The sequence below is a fragment of the Lissotriton helveticus genome, chromosome 6, assembly GCF_964261635.1.
Source record: "Lissotriton helveticus chromosome 6, aLisHel1.1, whole genome shotgun sequence".
NCBI classification, from domain to species: Eukaryota; Metazoa; Chordata; class Amphibia; order Caudata; family Salamandridae; genus Lissotriton; species Lissotriton helveticus.
In genome coordinates this window covers 1,775,478,962-1,775,494,881 of record NC_136067.1, presented here as the reverse complement: position 1 = coordinate 1,775,494,881, position 15,920 = coordinate 1,775,478,962, and the positions used below count along the sequence as shown (strand labels likewise).

The 15,920-nt window shown below is 44.3% G+C and overlaps 1 protein-coding gene across 1 annotated transcript in view; it reads left to right on the top strand.

Annotated features, from left to right (window-relative positions):
• Positions 1–15,920, top strand: part of PRKCE (protein kinase C epsilon) — a 1,245,727-nt gene that overhangs the window by 779,013 nt on the left and 450,794 nt on the right. Inside the window, exon 9 of the mRNA XM_078649672.1 lies at positions 11,835–11,931. Coding sequence (XP_078505798.1) covers positions 11,835–11,931 — 97 coding nt within the window. The remainder of the gene's footprint in view (positions 1–11,834; positions 11,932–15,920) is intronic.

Sequence of the window (15,920 nt, the reverse complement as noted above, 5' to 3'; positions counted from 1 at the left end):
CACCGGCTTTCACTTCAGCATTCATTCGGTAGGGCTTAGTGTTAGGATATACTGCATTGTCCTTGATGGCTATCTGTATGGGGTCCACATCTTTCATTAGTCCCACATCTTTTCCAGTGAAATCCCACACCTCTGGCTTTACTGCTTCCTTCATCTGGGGTCTGAATTTCAACACCTTTTGGGGTGCAAAAGATGGTACAGTTCATTTTGCACAGCAAATCACGACCCAGTAGATTCACTGGACTGGTGTCACAGACGACAAACCTATGCATTTGTTTAAAATTTCCAATTGAAATCTCCATTGGTTCGGTAACAGGAGTACTAATCAATTGATTAGATACACCCACTACTTGGATATTTTCTCCCGAGAGGGGTAGGTTTGGAACGTCCACTGTTCTTACAGTAGAACGGGTAGCGCCAGTGTCCAACAGAAAGGTGACATCATTTCCGTCAACCTTTCCTTCAATGTATGGTCCAGACTGGTCTACCGGCAAGGAAGCGCCAAGTACGCACCCCTCGTCCTCCCCTCTCAGGCCCCGTCAGTACTGATCATTACAAAGGAAGGTATCATTTAGCAGATACTGCGAAGTTGCTGTATTTCTGTTCTCACCGCTTTCCCAAACTTCTATCTCCTCACCCTCTCCCTGTTTTCCCCTGTATACCTGCTTGGGTGCTCGAGGCACCTGAACTGTTTTTACCTGGGGTTGAGTCTTTCTTGGTCTTTCTTTCTGCGTCTGTGGAGTTAAATCAGGTGTTTTTGCATTATCATCTGTCAATTGGGGACACTCGTTTCGCCAGTGTCCAATTTCGCCGCACTGATGGCAGGGAAATTTCTTCATAGCCTCTTCCCTGCTAAATTTGGGCCGGGGCTTTCCTCCACCCCCTCCCCCAGGACCTTTGTTCTCAGCATTTTTAACCATGTTACTCAATTGTTTTTCCTGCTGTTCTGCGAGCTTTACTTGAGCCCACATCACTTTTTCCTTAAGGGCCTTTTTCTTTTCTGCCATCTCGTCCTCGCAATACTTAGCGTACCGTAGGACCTCATCCATTTTCTTTGTATGCCAACAGATTTTATTATCTTTTATCCACTGACAAATTTCAGGTCTTAAACCATTTACAAACCTGTAAATAAAGTGCGTCATGTCCTTCAAATCGATGTTATCAATACCACTGTTTGTTTTAAATACCTGCAATAACCTCTCATAGAAGGAGTGCACTGTCTCGTCCCTTTCCTGTGTTGTTCTATCTATTTTTGTCCAATCAGTTTCTTTTGCGGGCACCTTTTCTTTCAAATGCTGAATTACCTGCTCATACTTTCGCATGACATCCTTTGATGGCTCCCCTGTTTCCTTATTTCTTGGATACTCCTCACTGGGCCAGTCTATGGCTATTTTACACTGGGTCCATAAATCTACCGGAACCACAATGTCGAAAAACCCATCCAGGTCTTTCCAAAAACACTTCTGTACCTTCACGAACCTTTCCACCTGCCTGTACCAGTCTACTGGTTTCTCTCGTAATTTTGGAAAATCGTTCGTAAAGGACACAATATCCTGTCTAGACCAGGGAACATGCACATATTTCCCTCCAGGTACTTCGCGCATGGGGCATAACTGCTCAGGTTTCTCTACCTCCCTTAAAGCAAATTCAGGAGTCACTTGTCGGGAGCGAGCCTCTTCCCTCTTTTTCGCCCACCTGCTTCTCCATCTTTCCACATCTCCCCATTTCTGTAGTACCCCCTATAATTCTTTAATCTGCAATTTTTTTCCCGCCACATTCAGGTGCTCTATATCTTTGTCTGAGAAGTCTGCTCTGTACGGTTTCTGTAAGGGCTTGGATTTCGAGATATCTACCCCCATACTAGCTGCGGTTTCGGTCAGTTTTTCGTGGAGCACTCTGGTGTTCCTTGTAAAGCTTTTACATATAAACGACAATTCTTCTTCAGAGTAGGTATTCAATCGATCCAACCCCACATTTCCTGCCATTAATTCTTCTATTTCTACCCTCAGCTTGTAGAGGTCTAAAGATTTCGTTTGCGGAGTCTGTTTCTCTAATTCACGACTCCAACTCTCAATTTCATCCGGAGTTACCAGAGAGACATTCCTAGTGCCTGTTGCTGACTCTAATTTAATTTCTTTCGCATTAAAAGGGTTATGCCTCTGCTGCATTCCCTTTCCGGTCGGTTTGTTTGGTAAGTCCAAGAACGCAACTTCAGACTCGCACTCACTGGACTGATCATCTATGATTATCGGTTCCTGTCTCGGGGGTGCCATGACTGGGGTCATAACTGGAGTAATCGGATTTCCCTGACCATTTCCGTATAACGGGACCACTGGTCCAATAGTTACTGGAATAGTCAATGCCTCAGGACTGGTATTTAACTGGGAGATTTTCTGAATTATTTCTGTCCTTTGTCTAGCTAGGGCCTCTTGCTCCTTTTCCACTAGTATCCTTCTTAAAGTCGTGTCATGTAATATCTGTGGGGTCAATGGAGGAGTAAAACTCGGGGCAGTAGGATGCGTTTCACTTGGTCCCCCACCATAATTTGGTTTCGGGAATAAAGTTCCAGTGTTAAAGGACCTGCGCTCTTCCTCATATGGAGGTTGAACAAAAGGCAGTCCTGAATTCGCTGGTTTCTCTTCGCTTTCATACAAGGGTCTGGGAAAGAAAACTTTCGTACGTGAATATTTTTCTTCCTGGCTTGCGGGCACTTTGGGATATATATCCCTTGTTTCCGCCGGTTCGGGTTTCTCAAAATAGGGCAATACTTGACCACCCCCTCCCAGTCCTAGGGATCTGTCTTCTTCCTTGAGGAAGTGGCGTCGGGGAGCATCTCCTACACTGGAAGATCGGGTTCCCTCGTTATAAGGTGGCGGACTTCTGGTACAGATGTCATCTATCAATTCATCATCTGACTCCCCAGGGGCCCCCCAATGCTTACACTTTTCGGTATTTTTCTCACCCGCTGCAGGGTTATGACATGCCGGCATCATGGGAAACAGACCCTCAACAATCATGCTCTGCCTCCACTGTTTCATCCTTTTATCCCTGGACTCCTGTTTCAGCCTGGGGTACCACTTGGTCAAACCCTTGTCCATTCGGGGTCTTTCTCTTTCAAAAGCCTCAATCTCCCATTCCTCTAATGCCTCATACTGCGTTAGTCTCGGTCTGGGATGCAGTTCATTCATCCGAGTTCTTAAATTAAATAAGATCCTACCATTGAACGTACCATCTAACGGAAAAGCCAATACTCCGTCATCTTTTGTGTACTTCACCCAATTCTCCAACCACACACAGGTATTGTACCCTCGGTCAAACATCATGAATGAGGCGGGAGTATTGGGTGGTGGGACAAGAACACCCTCTCTAGATTTAATCGGTTTGTCCGTTTTGAAATAATTTTTCACCTTACTTACAAGGGACAATTTTCTCTTTGTTCCGTACATAATATCGTATCTATTTGTTTTCCACTGATCCCTTTCAAAACCTAGGTGCCTTGGATCAGGTCTAGTTCCTGTAGTCTGCGAGTGCCACATACGACTTCTACGCTAAACTTTGTTTACAAACTACCTCCAATCAGAACGCGCTTCAGAAATCCGTGCAACCAATGGGTGCGCGACTCTGAATAATCTCCGCCAATGGGTGCGCGGCCCCTTCGTGAGACAGTTCCCACGCTCTGGCGCTCACCCCTCCTTTACAATCTCAGCTCCGCTACCCGCCCGCTGCTTCTACCAATCCCAGCGCGGCACAGAGTGACGTCAGAGGCGCTTCGCGACTGACTCCCTCCCTTCACAAGGTAACGGAAACTTTATTTTCTTTTGAAGTGCTCAGTGCTTGGTTATTTTACAACAAATACACATTCGCCACAGTGCTCAAGTGTCTAGACAGAGAAAGAATTATTTTACTGCAAGTAAACTACTTCCATTTACTTTTCACTCGCTGCGGGTAGATCTCTTCCGCCTACCCTTCACTCTAGCGTCGGTGAACCTGTTATTCCCCTAAACTCATCCACTTCTTTCCGGGATATATTCCGAGTTTAAGGTTTCCCAGCGGACCCCTCTGCTTTCACGCTAGCTCCGAGGAACCTGCTACTCTTCCGATGTGACCCTTATTAGGTTACGCCACTATGGGAATTTTGCCAATGAACCCCGTTACTGACATTTATTCACACATGTATTCAGAAAACCCTAGTTAGTGCTTCCCGGTTATCTAACCCTGCACCTAACTTTCCTCGAGCCTGTGACCTCAGGACAATGGATTCTATTCACCACTTGCCCTTTCAATTCCCCGGGGAGTTCGGACAACAAGAAACAATACGGTTTACTAACGCATGGATTAGTACATATAACAATATAAGAACAAGAATAATAACAATACAAAAATTCATGAATTGTTTTTACAAGATATTATTCGTGCGTATTCACAAGAGATTGATCAGGTCTCTCAGAACAGCCGCTCTTCTAGCAGCATTAATGTACTAGCAGCTTCCGACTCAACTAGTCTAACCAATCCTGCCTAACCTTTAGCTAGTCCCTAACCATACCTCTGCTACCAGAAAAACTGATAGAGCGCGCGAGGCCACCCGACCAATAGTTTTCGCCGTTTCCGGCTTCAGGGCCCATATACTTTCAAATCACCATATACATCGATCAGGTGACTTCACGAGCTCTACCAATTTGTGTGTGAGTTCCCTACTATTATTTCTCAGTGCACCCGACTTACCATCCACCAATGCGGGTACCTAATGACCACAATGAATCAGGGAGCTAGCTGTAAAAGGAAAGGCAGCAAAATACAAACCCAACCAATAATATTCAAAATACTGTTGAAATGACCACGGACAACGGGAAGTTTTAAAATGTTTATCTAAAGTTCAGTTGCTTCATGTATAAGGTACATCAAAATAAGGCAATCAATAACCAAGATAATATAAATGATATAACTGTAAAGAAATAATGACAGAGTAATCATTGAAATACTGATATAAAATGTAACGAGAAGATACTGTGCTATTCAGTAATATTTAAGCATGGGCAGACTATGTATATATAACTACAGGAGGGCCTATAAAGAGTAACACGCTTCACTTAAGGTGAACGGGCCTTTAAACAATCTAGGCAATGAGGTTCTAGACCATATCAGAAAATGACAAACTGCAATGCAAAATATAATTTCTATCAAGTGAGAAGACATAGGAACAAACTTATGGAAAAATGCAAATGACTTTCAATAGTTGCGGAAAGACATGGAAAAATAACATATGCAATGGTAAACTTTATTGAAGCAAAAGTTAGAAATTCAGAAGGTGCAAGATTTAAGAGGTTCAGAGCAATATTTACCTAGAAAGGTGTGGAAACCAAACCCTGGCCACGGGTCAGTTAAGGACAGGAAACCCTCAAGGAAGGATACCCCTCAAAGGACAGCAGGTGCAGAATGGACACCCCGGATAGGACAGGATACCCTCGGATTAAGAATCAGGACAGGACCTCAGGACAGGACAGCAAACCCTCAGGACAGGACCGCTCAGGACAGGACCGGAACCCACAGTTCGGAAGCAACGCCTGCGCTCCACCCGCTCTGCAGTTATCGATCAAGACCCCGATTGGGTCAGTGAACTCCCAGCAAAGTGCTTCGCCAGCACTTTAAGGTTCAGTAGAACCTTAGTCTATGGTCAAATTCGGACAGAGTGCTCCGCAGCGCTCTGTATCTTCAGTCACCTATTGAGTACGATGGGTCAGTGACAGGTCAGCTAAACCAGACAAGTCGGACGGTTCCCTAGGGGAACCCAGGGTAGATATACAGTTTGGGGACAGTGTACCACCCCCCAATGTTGCAAAGTGTCAGAATCCCTCAATTTCGATTGGTCCTAAGGTAGGATTTGGGTAACACACCAATCAGAACACGCTAATTCGAGCCTATATTAGCATACTTGGGTACCGCCTAGAGAGATTGGGGTTCTCATGAGAACTGTGCAGAAATACGAGTGAAAATTAACATTGTAACACATGAGGAGCAACATTCGCCATTCTCGTAGCGCAGAGGTGGCTTTCCCAGGCGCATCTTGACTGTGGCTGCCAGCTGGCTGAGTTCCACTGTCCAAAGTGGCCACTTTTCAATGCTCCCTGGTCATGCGCAGAAGAGACCGTCAATATGGCTCCCAATCAGTTTGGACCCCCATTCCCCGCGGTACATGAAAAGTAAGCGAGAACAAATTAATACACAGAAATAACGTTATGAAATCACATTCACAGGGTTGTACTTTCAACTTATCATCATAACATACACTTATGCAGTCTAAATGTTAGCTACATGGAAACAGGCACAAGAGCAGTGGCACGAGCAGTACCACATGATGGGCACAGCTATGAATTACGCATGCGCATAAATTTCCCTCCACTTCTGCAGACGCGTCAGGACACGTGAGTGTGGCTGACGCATGCGCAGTAACTAAATACAAGCGGCGGCCATTTTAAAGTACACGGGTTAAATGTATTAGAAATACACGTAGGCAAGCTTCGCAAACTTTGCCTAAACAAAAATAAACGTTAGTAAAACATACGTTTTGTTACCTTATTACACATAAACGAGGTTCTTGACTTCGGCAAGCCGCAAAATATGCGAAGCTTTGCTTCATCACTCTCACATGCAATAATTGCTCATTCATGGCACACTGCGTGACGTACTGAGACATTTAGCGCTTTCACACATCAGTACTTTTTGCAGTTCAGCTTAAGCAATTGGAACAATGTAAAAGATAATGGCTACCTAGATTCGCTTGGTCAAACTTAGACTAGCATATCTCTTGTGTAACTCATTAGTCATCAGTACCTGTCATTTACAACATTGTGGGGCACTCTCACTTGTGATACAGCTTTACACTCTTTTTCTCTGTCACTGTTGATAGGGATACCTCCCTCACACTCCATAAATCACTGTTAACACGGATTCATCCCTCCCTGTCGCATAATCTCCAGAAGGGGCTTCAGATACTGAGGGAGCTGGTGCATGGTCAATCTCCCTGAGCACTCCAATGGTCCACCTGAAAATTGTTTGTTTAGAGACCGTGACTGGAAAACTTGCAGCAAAATGAACAGACTGAGGATCAATATCTGTTGATGGGCCAACCACTGTGGAGTGGAGTGGCACCCAGTGCCCTCACCCATACCACCGGGTTGGTTATTCTATCAGTGGTGACCCATGGCTTATCACCTACTTACCGAACACAGTGCCTTAAGAAGTCCTGCTGCTTAGACAAGACTAGTTCCAGGAAATATGCCTGCTGGTGGTTGGACATAGCATGATAAAAGATTGCCCAGACACTCGTCTCTGAGGGTCTTTTTCCAGGATGTGGCCCTATTTATGTTTTAATCTTCCCAAATGGAGAATTGGGCTCTCTTCTACCAACGTGCCATAGAGAAAGGACCTATGTCACTGAAGACTGCCTTGTGGGTAACTCATTTCAATACTTCTTGCTCTCCTCATCATTCAGCAGACTGCCTCTGGAATATTCCAATGCATGCATACTTACATACGGCCACCACTTCCCAGGAGGATCTCACCCTGCAGGAGCACACCGGCTCGCTCGCAACACACACACACTCAATCAGTAGCCCAGACTGCACTGACTGCCTCACCTCTTCTTACTCTGAGGACACTAAATTACCTCATCCTGTCTTCCTTACTATAAATACAATGCTGTCCTTGGATCCCTGGTAGTAGCTGCCCAATGGTCTGCAAAATAGTGGCACACTGCGGGCAGGCCTACTCCACTGGCACTTGCTCTATTGGTGTAACATGGGACCCAGGCGGTAGTGGATGTCGCAGTGGAAACAATTACAAAGGATGGTGGCCTTGGAGAATATAGGAATTCAGTGTCCCATGTCATAATCAGTGATGTCAAAGCCTGCACAAAAATCATTTGACGTAATTTCCTGTTGGGTCTTAATAAGTGTACACCTTCTCTTTTGTCCTGTTAAAAACGAAGGACAAGTCTTTTAATGCCTTAATGGAGAGGAACACATTGTTTCAGTGGGCTAATATTATCGTCCCTTCTCTTTCACTTAAAAATCACTTCAGTTGATTTGTAATACATGTGTACCTGAAGAACGTTCTTTACAACACAAAATCCTCAGATGCACCCCACTGACGCCATGCTGAGCCCATTTTATCTATTGCTGATCAGACATGTTTGTGCACAGATAGCAGGACCCCCATGGCTTTGAAATCCATCTCCATTATGTGGAATATAGTAAAGGCTCACTGTAAAAAACATTTCCACATTTTCATGTGGCCACACTCCCTAGCCAAAGAAGAAGAGCCTCTGAACACTGCACAAGCACAAGATCTCCACGCACCCAATGGGGATCACAGTAGGGGCCACACATGCATCTGCAACCTCCTCCAGAGTAAGGAAGGAACTCGGGAACTGTAAAGAAGAGGCTCAAACACCTGCTGCACTTACCCAGATCTGTCAGAGAGCATGCCCCTCTGCACACCACTTTGGGTATGGGACCGTATCTGGGGTGGATGGATTCCTCCTGGGAAAGAATGTTACTTAAGCGTTTCCACCTAGGTTTTGTGAGATGGCATCTGAGTTTACCTTTGGTGCAGTATGATGTGGCAAGTATTGTGATACGGACATGCGATGAAGTATCATCCCAAAGTTTGTCACATTTCACTTTTCTTTTGTACATTTTTTCAGGATATTAGCAAAATGTACTGAATTCCCATTATTAGGAAGCAGAGCATTCAAGCTTCCCTGGTAGCCTTAGAGTATCTTCAAATCCTAAGAGTCCCATGCGAACTGTGTCAACGTTCCTTTTTAAGATATTGTATTAAAAGGAGGAATTAAGTGCTGTTTTAATTTGCGCTTATTTGTTCTGTAACAGAGTAGATTTTAAGTACAGAGAACAATGTTACGATGTTACTTATTTATACTGCAATTGTTAGACTTGGCATCTTTGGCGTGTTTTCCCCTGACTTTTTGCCTCTGCCTCCAGTATTTTTGATGCTGGGCTGGAATTCGTTTTTGCTGGCTTAGATGCTTTGGACATTTTGCCACTCCTGATCGGTGTCAAAGTACAAGTGCTCCCTCTGTAAAATGTTATTACAATTCATTCTCCCTGATTGGCATATTTGATTTACTGGTAAGTCCCTAGTAAAGTGCAGGTGCAAGTAGAGTGTGTCAGGGCCTGTAAATCAAATGCTACTCAGGGCCTGAAAATCAAATGCTACTAGTGGGCCTGCACCACTGATTGTGCCACCCACACGAGTAGCCCTAAAAATGTGTGCCAGACCTGCCACTGCAGTGTCTGTGCGCAGTTTTAAACTGCCACATCAACCTGACAAGTGCACCCACTTGCCAGGCACAAACTTCTCTTTTCTTACATGTAAGGCACCCCTATGATAGGCCAAAGGTACCCCACTGGGCAGGGTGCAATGTATGTAAAAGGCAGGACATGTACTGGTGTGTGTGACATGTCCTGATAGTAAAATACTGCCCATTTAGTTTTTCACAATTGAAAGGCTATCTGTCCCATAGGATAGAATGGGAGATACTTTGTACCATCTTACAAGTATAACTTCCCATTGGGACAAGATGGAGAAAAAAAGTTTATACTCTCTGAGCTCAGGATTAAATTAAACATATTTTAGTAAAGATGGTTTTTAACTTATGTGTTTAAAAATGCCACTTTTAGAAAGTAGGCGTGTTCTTGTTTAACCATTCTGTGTGCCTTTGGCTGTTTTTAGGATTGACTGTCTGGTTTTGGAGTGACAGGGGCTGGGGATGTGCATTCACTGTAGACAGCCACTGGGGTGGTCGAGGTGTGCCTGGGCCTTCCTGAAAGATGCTGACCTGAATAGACCTTGGCTGCATTTAGAGTTAGAGTCGTTTTCCTTGCACCTGAATAGGGCCTGTCTCTCTTGCACAACGCTTTCTCCGCCCTCTGTGGTCATACTGCACTAGGGAGGACAGAAGTGGTTTGGACTGGGCTCAGAGACCCTTTTCCAAGGAGAAGATCTGGAGAGCTGTCAGGAGGAATACTGCCCCTTTGCTGTATGCTGTGTGGGATTGGCATGCAGTTGCTGCTTCTGCCAAGGAAAGGACAAAGACTGAAACTTTGCTGGGGACCTGCTAGAAGAAGAATCTCCAAGGGCCTGTGTGTACTGGCCTCCTGTTCTGAAGTCTCAGGGACACAAACACTTCACCCGCAGCTTCCCTGAACTCTACTGCTGACAGTACTAACCTGCCAGGAGGTGTTGATTCCAGGTTTGGGCCTATGGAGGTTGCTGCTGCTGTGGGGAGCTGGAAGAACCTGAACAAACTGAAAAAATTGAAGCATTGCCCTTCTTGCGGCTGTTTTTCTGACGCAGCACTGCCGTGTGATAAGAATCTGCACGCACCGCTGCCGTGCCGCTGCAGAGAAGACGCAGCTCCTGCAAGAACTGACGGACAGCGGGATCGTGGCTGAAGAAACTTATGCAGCATCGCTTGCCGCACCTGTATCGATTACCAGCGCATCCCGGATTTCCACGCATCGCACATGTGCAACAAGTTTTCGTGATGCATCACCCGCAGAAGCATCACTTCCCCCTACAGTCTGGATTAGAAGCATCACTTCTTCTGCGTGCAGCAGAACTGTCGCATTGCCTCCCCAAAGACTCAGGAACTGACGCATACCTTTGTTTCTCTATGCTTCCCCTCTGCAGCTGTTTGGTGTTGTAATCTTTGACACATTTAAAGGTACTTTTTTGTAAAATCACGCATCCATAGTTTCCTATGGACCCAGTTGCTTGAAACCTTTTAAAAGTCATATTCTTATTACATGTATGTTGGATTTTTGTCGTTTTGGTCTTGTGGAGTTTAGGTAAAGATGTTTTATTTTCCTAAACTGGTGTGGTGTCCATTTGTGGTGTTATCACTGTGTTACTGTTTGTTTTGAGTACAAATACTTTACACATTGCCTTTGGTATAAACCTGTCTGCTCGTGCCAAGCTACCCAAGGGTTGAGCAGGGGTTATCTAAAGTGTGTATCCCACTTACCCTGACTAGAAGCAAGGGTCCCAATTGGGACAAATGTACCTACCTCTACCAACTAGAGACCCCCATTTCTAACAGCAATGAATTGGTACTTTCACTTTATCTGGGTATTTGGGCAGACTCCTATCAAGTGGGGCGAACCCTCTTTATACATGAATTGCTGCTAGTATCCCGATATTATACCTATGAATTGTATTTTCTTGCCTGGGAGTCCATGATGGATGCACTTTAATGTATTTAAGGCCAACACAGTTTTTTATTTTTCCATTCAATTTTTACTTGCTACTTGATGTACTCTTCTATTGTAAAGTATTTATTTATTTATTTAGTTTAATGTTTTATAGAGCGCAAACTTGACCTGTGAGGGTATCAGAGCGCTTTACACTGTAAACAAAACAAAACAGTCCCAAGTACAGAAATGTACAAAGTTTGGCGCGGTGTAGGGTTGCTGAGGAGCATAGAGATAAAAGTATGTATGTATGTAAAGTGATGTATTTGCATCTGCTGCACTTTTATGGCTACATTTGCGGTCAAAATAAAGGTTTTAAACTAAAACAAGACTACACAGATCTTCAGTGATATGGCCTGAAGAGCATAAACATTGGCAAAATTATTCCTAACATCTCATGTATTTTTATTGATTTTCTGAAGTACAGGGAGGTCTCTTGTTATATTTTCCACTAAAACATATATAAAAATGTAGTTTATAGCTGAAATGCTTGGATTTCATTAAGCAGTATATTGTTCTTCAAGAGCGTTAAATCCAACTAAATTTTTGTCAAAATGTTTTCAGATTGTTGCCGGAACAGAGAGTCAACCATCAATTATAGGAGGCACGCCTTCTGAAGATGATAGGTCGAAGTCCGCTCCTACCTCTCCGTGTGACCAAGGTTAGCCCAGACTATGTTCTTCACATTTAGTGAATCACACACAACTGCCCTGTTCTAATATTCAGGCCATCGTTGGCCATATTAATGTAGATTTTAATAAAGAAATACTAAACAGTGATGTCTGCAGAATATTTTGAGATTTTTTTAACAAGATCACAAAGAGAATTTGGTGAAAACATTTCATTGGGGCCAATTATTTCCATTCAGATTTTCAGCTCTAACTTGAAATAATGAATAAAGTGATCCATCTGTCTGGAAGTATATAGTGTTGAGCTCCTGATTATTTTTAACTGTTTTTATAGTGGTCATTGTGAAGCTTAATTGCTACTATGCACCTCGGAGAGTGGAGCCCAGGGTAAGGGCTCAAGGTTACATTGGAGTTGGTAAACAACAGGGATTATAAATACAGGAACAACACATATTTTGTACTGAGATCATTTGACCATAGTATTTGCTGCTTCAACAGTACATCAGTTGCAACTATAGCAATAAATGGCATTTTACGCAGAAGTGTGCAATCAAATGGATCCTGGTGCAAGGGCATCCATGGAGTGGAGGTTAGGAGGTGCCAGGCATAGAGAAAGAGAAGAGGAAATCAACTCAGTCCTCATATGGTAGAGCAGGTTCGTAGAATGACTTGTGTTCGGTTTTTGGGAGTGGTGTTTGGGGTATGACCTAGTCTTGACCAATATGGGCTTTGAGTTTGTTTCTGAAGAGCATGCACTGCAGATGTATGAGGGTACGTTGGTACAGAAATGAGGTAACACCACTATAAATGGCATGCTGCCTCATTTGGCTACTAGGTCTAGGTGTGACTAGTTTGTTGTTTCTTGTGGATCAGAGGCCTCTGATATATTTTGAGTCATCTTGTGTATGTATTGTTTGCTTTGGGTATTTTTGGGGGATCTTTCCAGGCATTTTTCATGTTGAGCAAACTAAAGCGCCATAAGAGGCTCTTTAGTTAAGATTCCACCGACTTTTATTTTTAGCCCACAAGTTTGAAAGGCAACTACAGTTTTTGGCTGTAATTTAGTATTGTGGACGACCAGCATACAGGGCATTGACATACAGTGGCGTCACTAGGGGGGTGCGGGGGGTGCGGACCGCACCGGGTGACACCGTCACATGGGGTGACACCGTGAGCCTCTGCTTTAAATAATCGTATTGCTTTGCTACATATTAGGAGGCAGAGGCTCACGGTGGTGTCACCCCATGTGACGGTCACGGTGTCACCCAACCCATTACCCGGCCACAGCCCAAGATTAATATTAGACTGCTGTACGACGTCAGCGTCCGGACGTCAATGACGTTGAACTTCCATACGTCACTCACGCAAGGAGCGGCGGGAATGCTTTGGCGTGATGATCCACTTAACCCAGGAGTACCGCGCGCGGCCGATCCCCACCCTGGCCCCGCCGGAGGGTTTACCTCCCGCGGCTCGGGGTTTTACTGCATATTTTCCTGATTGGGCCCCCCAGTGGCGTCACCCCCACACCATGGCTCACAGGCGGGGGGCCTCCGAGACCGGCCGGGGCCCGCGGGACCTCGTGTGCAGACTAAGGTAAGGATTGTGCATTTCTTGTAAGTAGTAGAGCCAGTACTGTCCGGCACAAGTACCGGCACTTTTTTATTTAGAGAGGGAGTGTACCTGCTGCACTTCCCGAGAAAAATGCAATACTTTTACTTGGAGAGAACGGTACGTCTCAGAAACACGCAGGTACTCTGCTCCAGAGTGCCTGCACTTCTATATTTCAATTTCAAGCTCTAGCTAGGCCCCTGGTATGTGTATATAATGTCATCTTGTTCTCTTCTTGTGACAGCCATGTCTCGCAAAGCTTTGCTGCTCAGGGCATAGGCATTGCTACCTTTCGTTTGGATATACGTTTAACTGCGTCATTGCAGTGAAAGGGCCATAACCTTAGGCTGCGTGGCAGCCGGACATGACTGTTGTTATCAGGCAGCAGTGGGCGGTGTATCTGTCACCTCCTTTCATGTCTTTTCTATCAGACTATTGTGTGTCAGCTCTGGGACAGAACGGGCGAAGGCGGGGACACCTGAGACAACAGAGGGAGGTAAAGACATTAAGGGAGGGGCACCATAGAGGCTCGACTGGGAGGGGGAGAAGTAGAACCATTGTTTCAACATCGATTACCTGCATAACTAATCCAATCCGTATTAATGATTTACAGTAGCAGTACTCCCCCTGAATATTGGCGTTACACGATTTTTTCTGACTAAACTAACCAACGTAAAATGTTTTGCACTTCGAATATGATCCAATAATTCGAGCAAAATAATTGGAAAAAATATATTTGCTTCTTGAACTCACACATTAGTGCAGTATTACTCCACAAAAACAGTCTGTAGCGCCACGGAAGAAACATTTCCAGGGAGATGGAGCAAAACCTGGTATTTTCTGCCATTCAAAATTGGTGTTGTACCTAAAATGAAGCCTTCGATATTATAGAAACCCGAACTTGCCGTTATTCCTACATTTGGTCGGTCTCGGGGTACATTGTGGAAACTGACAGGCAGTGAGTGACCTGAATGCTCTGCATTAACTCCTCATCTGCTTAATGACATTCAGCTGTGTAATCATGGCTGCTTTCCGTGTGCTGTGAGAGATGACGTTTTGGTAGCTAGTAGGTATAATGTTACTTGATATATTATATATCTGAATGCATTGATAGAAAAGGCAAAATACCAGTCAGGAGGCACACTATGCTAAGCACAAGTTTTTAGCGTAAGTGTTTTTAAGTCACAACCTTAATTATATAGGCCACGCCCCTTTGAGAGACGCCCCGTTTTTTAATCCCACTTAAAGCCCTGAATGAATGTATCTATGCACTATTACTGTAGTGAAACCTAGAACAAGACTGCAAGACCCAGTATGTAGTATTTGTATAGCTATCCAATCCCTGGTGGCATTGCACCCAGGATAATGTGCTGTATGGCTAAACACTTATTAGGTCCCAAAAGCAAGACCTATTTGTGTCAGATATTCGTGTCTTCTTTACCACGTGTTATGGTGCTTTATTTCCTTTCATTCTCATCATTTTTAACAAAAAGATGAGTAAACTTTAAAAAAGTGACAGTACAGCAAACTAGAAGGTGGGGATGTCAAAACATCACAGATTGACTAACATACAGTTGCTTTTGGTGTGTTGTCAGAGAAAGCCGAACCTTTTTCAGCTGGACTCTACACATTAGTGTTGTTCTTAAGAAATACCATGACAGCCTGGGGCTGTAGTTCTTATGCTTTTATGTTATGTAGATATCTGGGCCCATACTAGATCAGGTGCACTGGCTCAGCGCGCAGCCGAGTAGCTGCATTTTTGCGTCTAAGGCATCTAAAGTTCATACATGCAACTCAGAAACATTCCAGATTGTATATATGGATTAGGGAGGGAAAGGAGAACACATAATGGCAAAGGAGGGTGTAAGGAAGGAGTGGACATGGAAGGATAGGCTACAGCGAGAATTGAGAGGTCGGTGGGCAGGCGAGAGAGCAAAAAGTAAAGCAAAGAATATGTATAATAAAGAGAGAACGGATACTGTAAGAAGAACTAAACACATGGCCATGTGGCCACTTCAAACCTGTAAGAATGATTCCGGTCCTTACTTGGGCGCTGTGACATTCATTTCACTATCAATGTATGTCAGATGGCACACATTAACTATGCAGGCCTCTTGGGGCTACAGAGTAAATGGAACCATTTACAATAAGGTGATCATTTTAGTTTGCTTAGTGGGCAGTGCGTTGAGACACAGAAAACTGCCTGCCAATGATTGTATCAACACAGTTAGTGGTTATTAAAAGTTGCTTCAGGAAAGGCCTGAACCAGAGTATAATTCAATACGGTGGAAACCAGTGAACTAAGTATAACGCCCAGACGCAGAGTGAACCAAACTGCAGTCAAGTGAGTTTATATTGAGCGAATACAGGCACAAATGCTCGCAAAATACAGGGGACAACGCTGGACACGCAG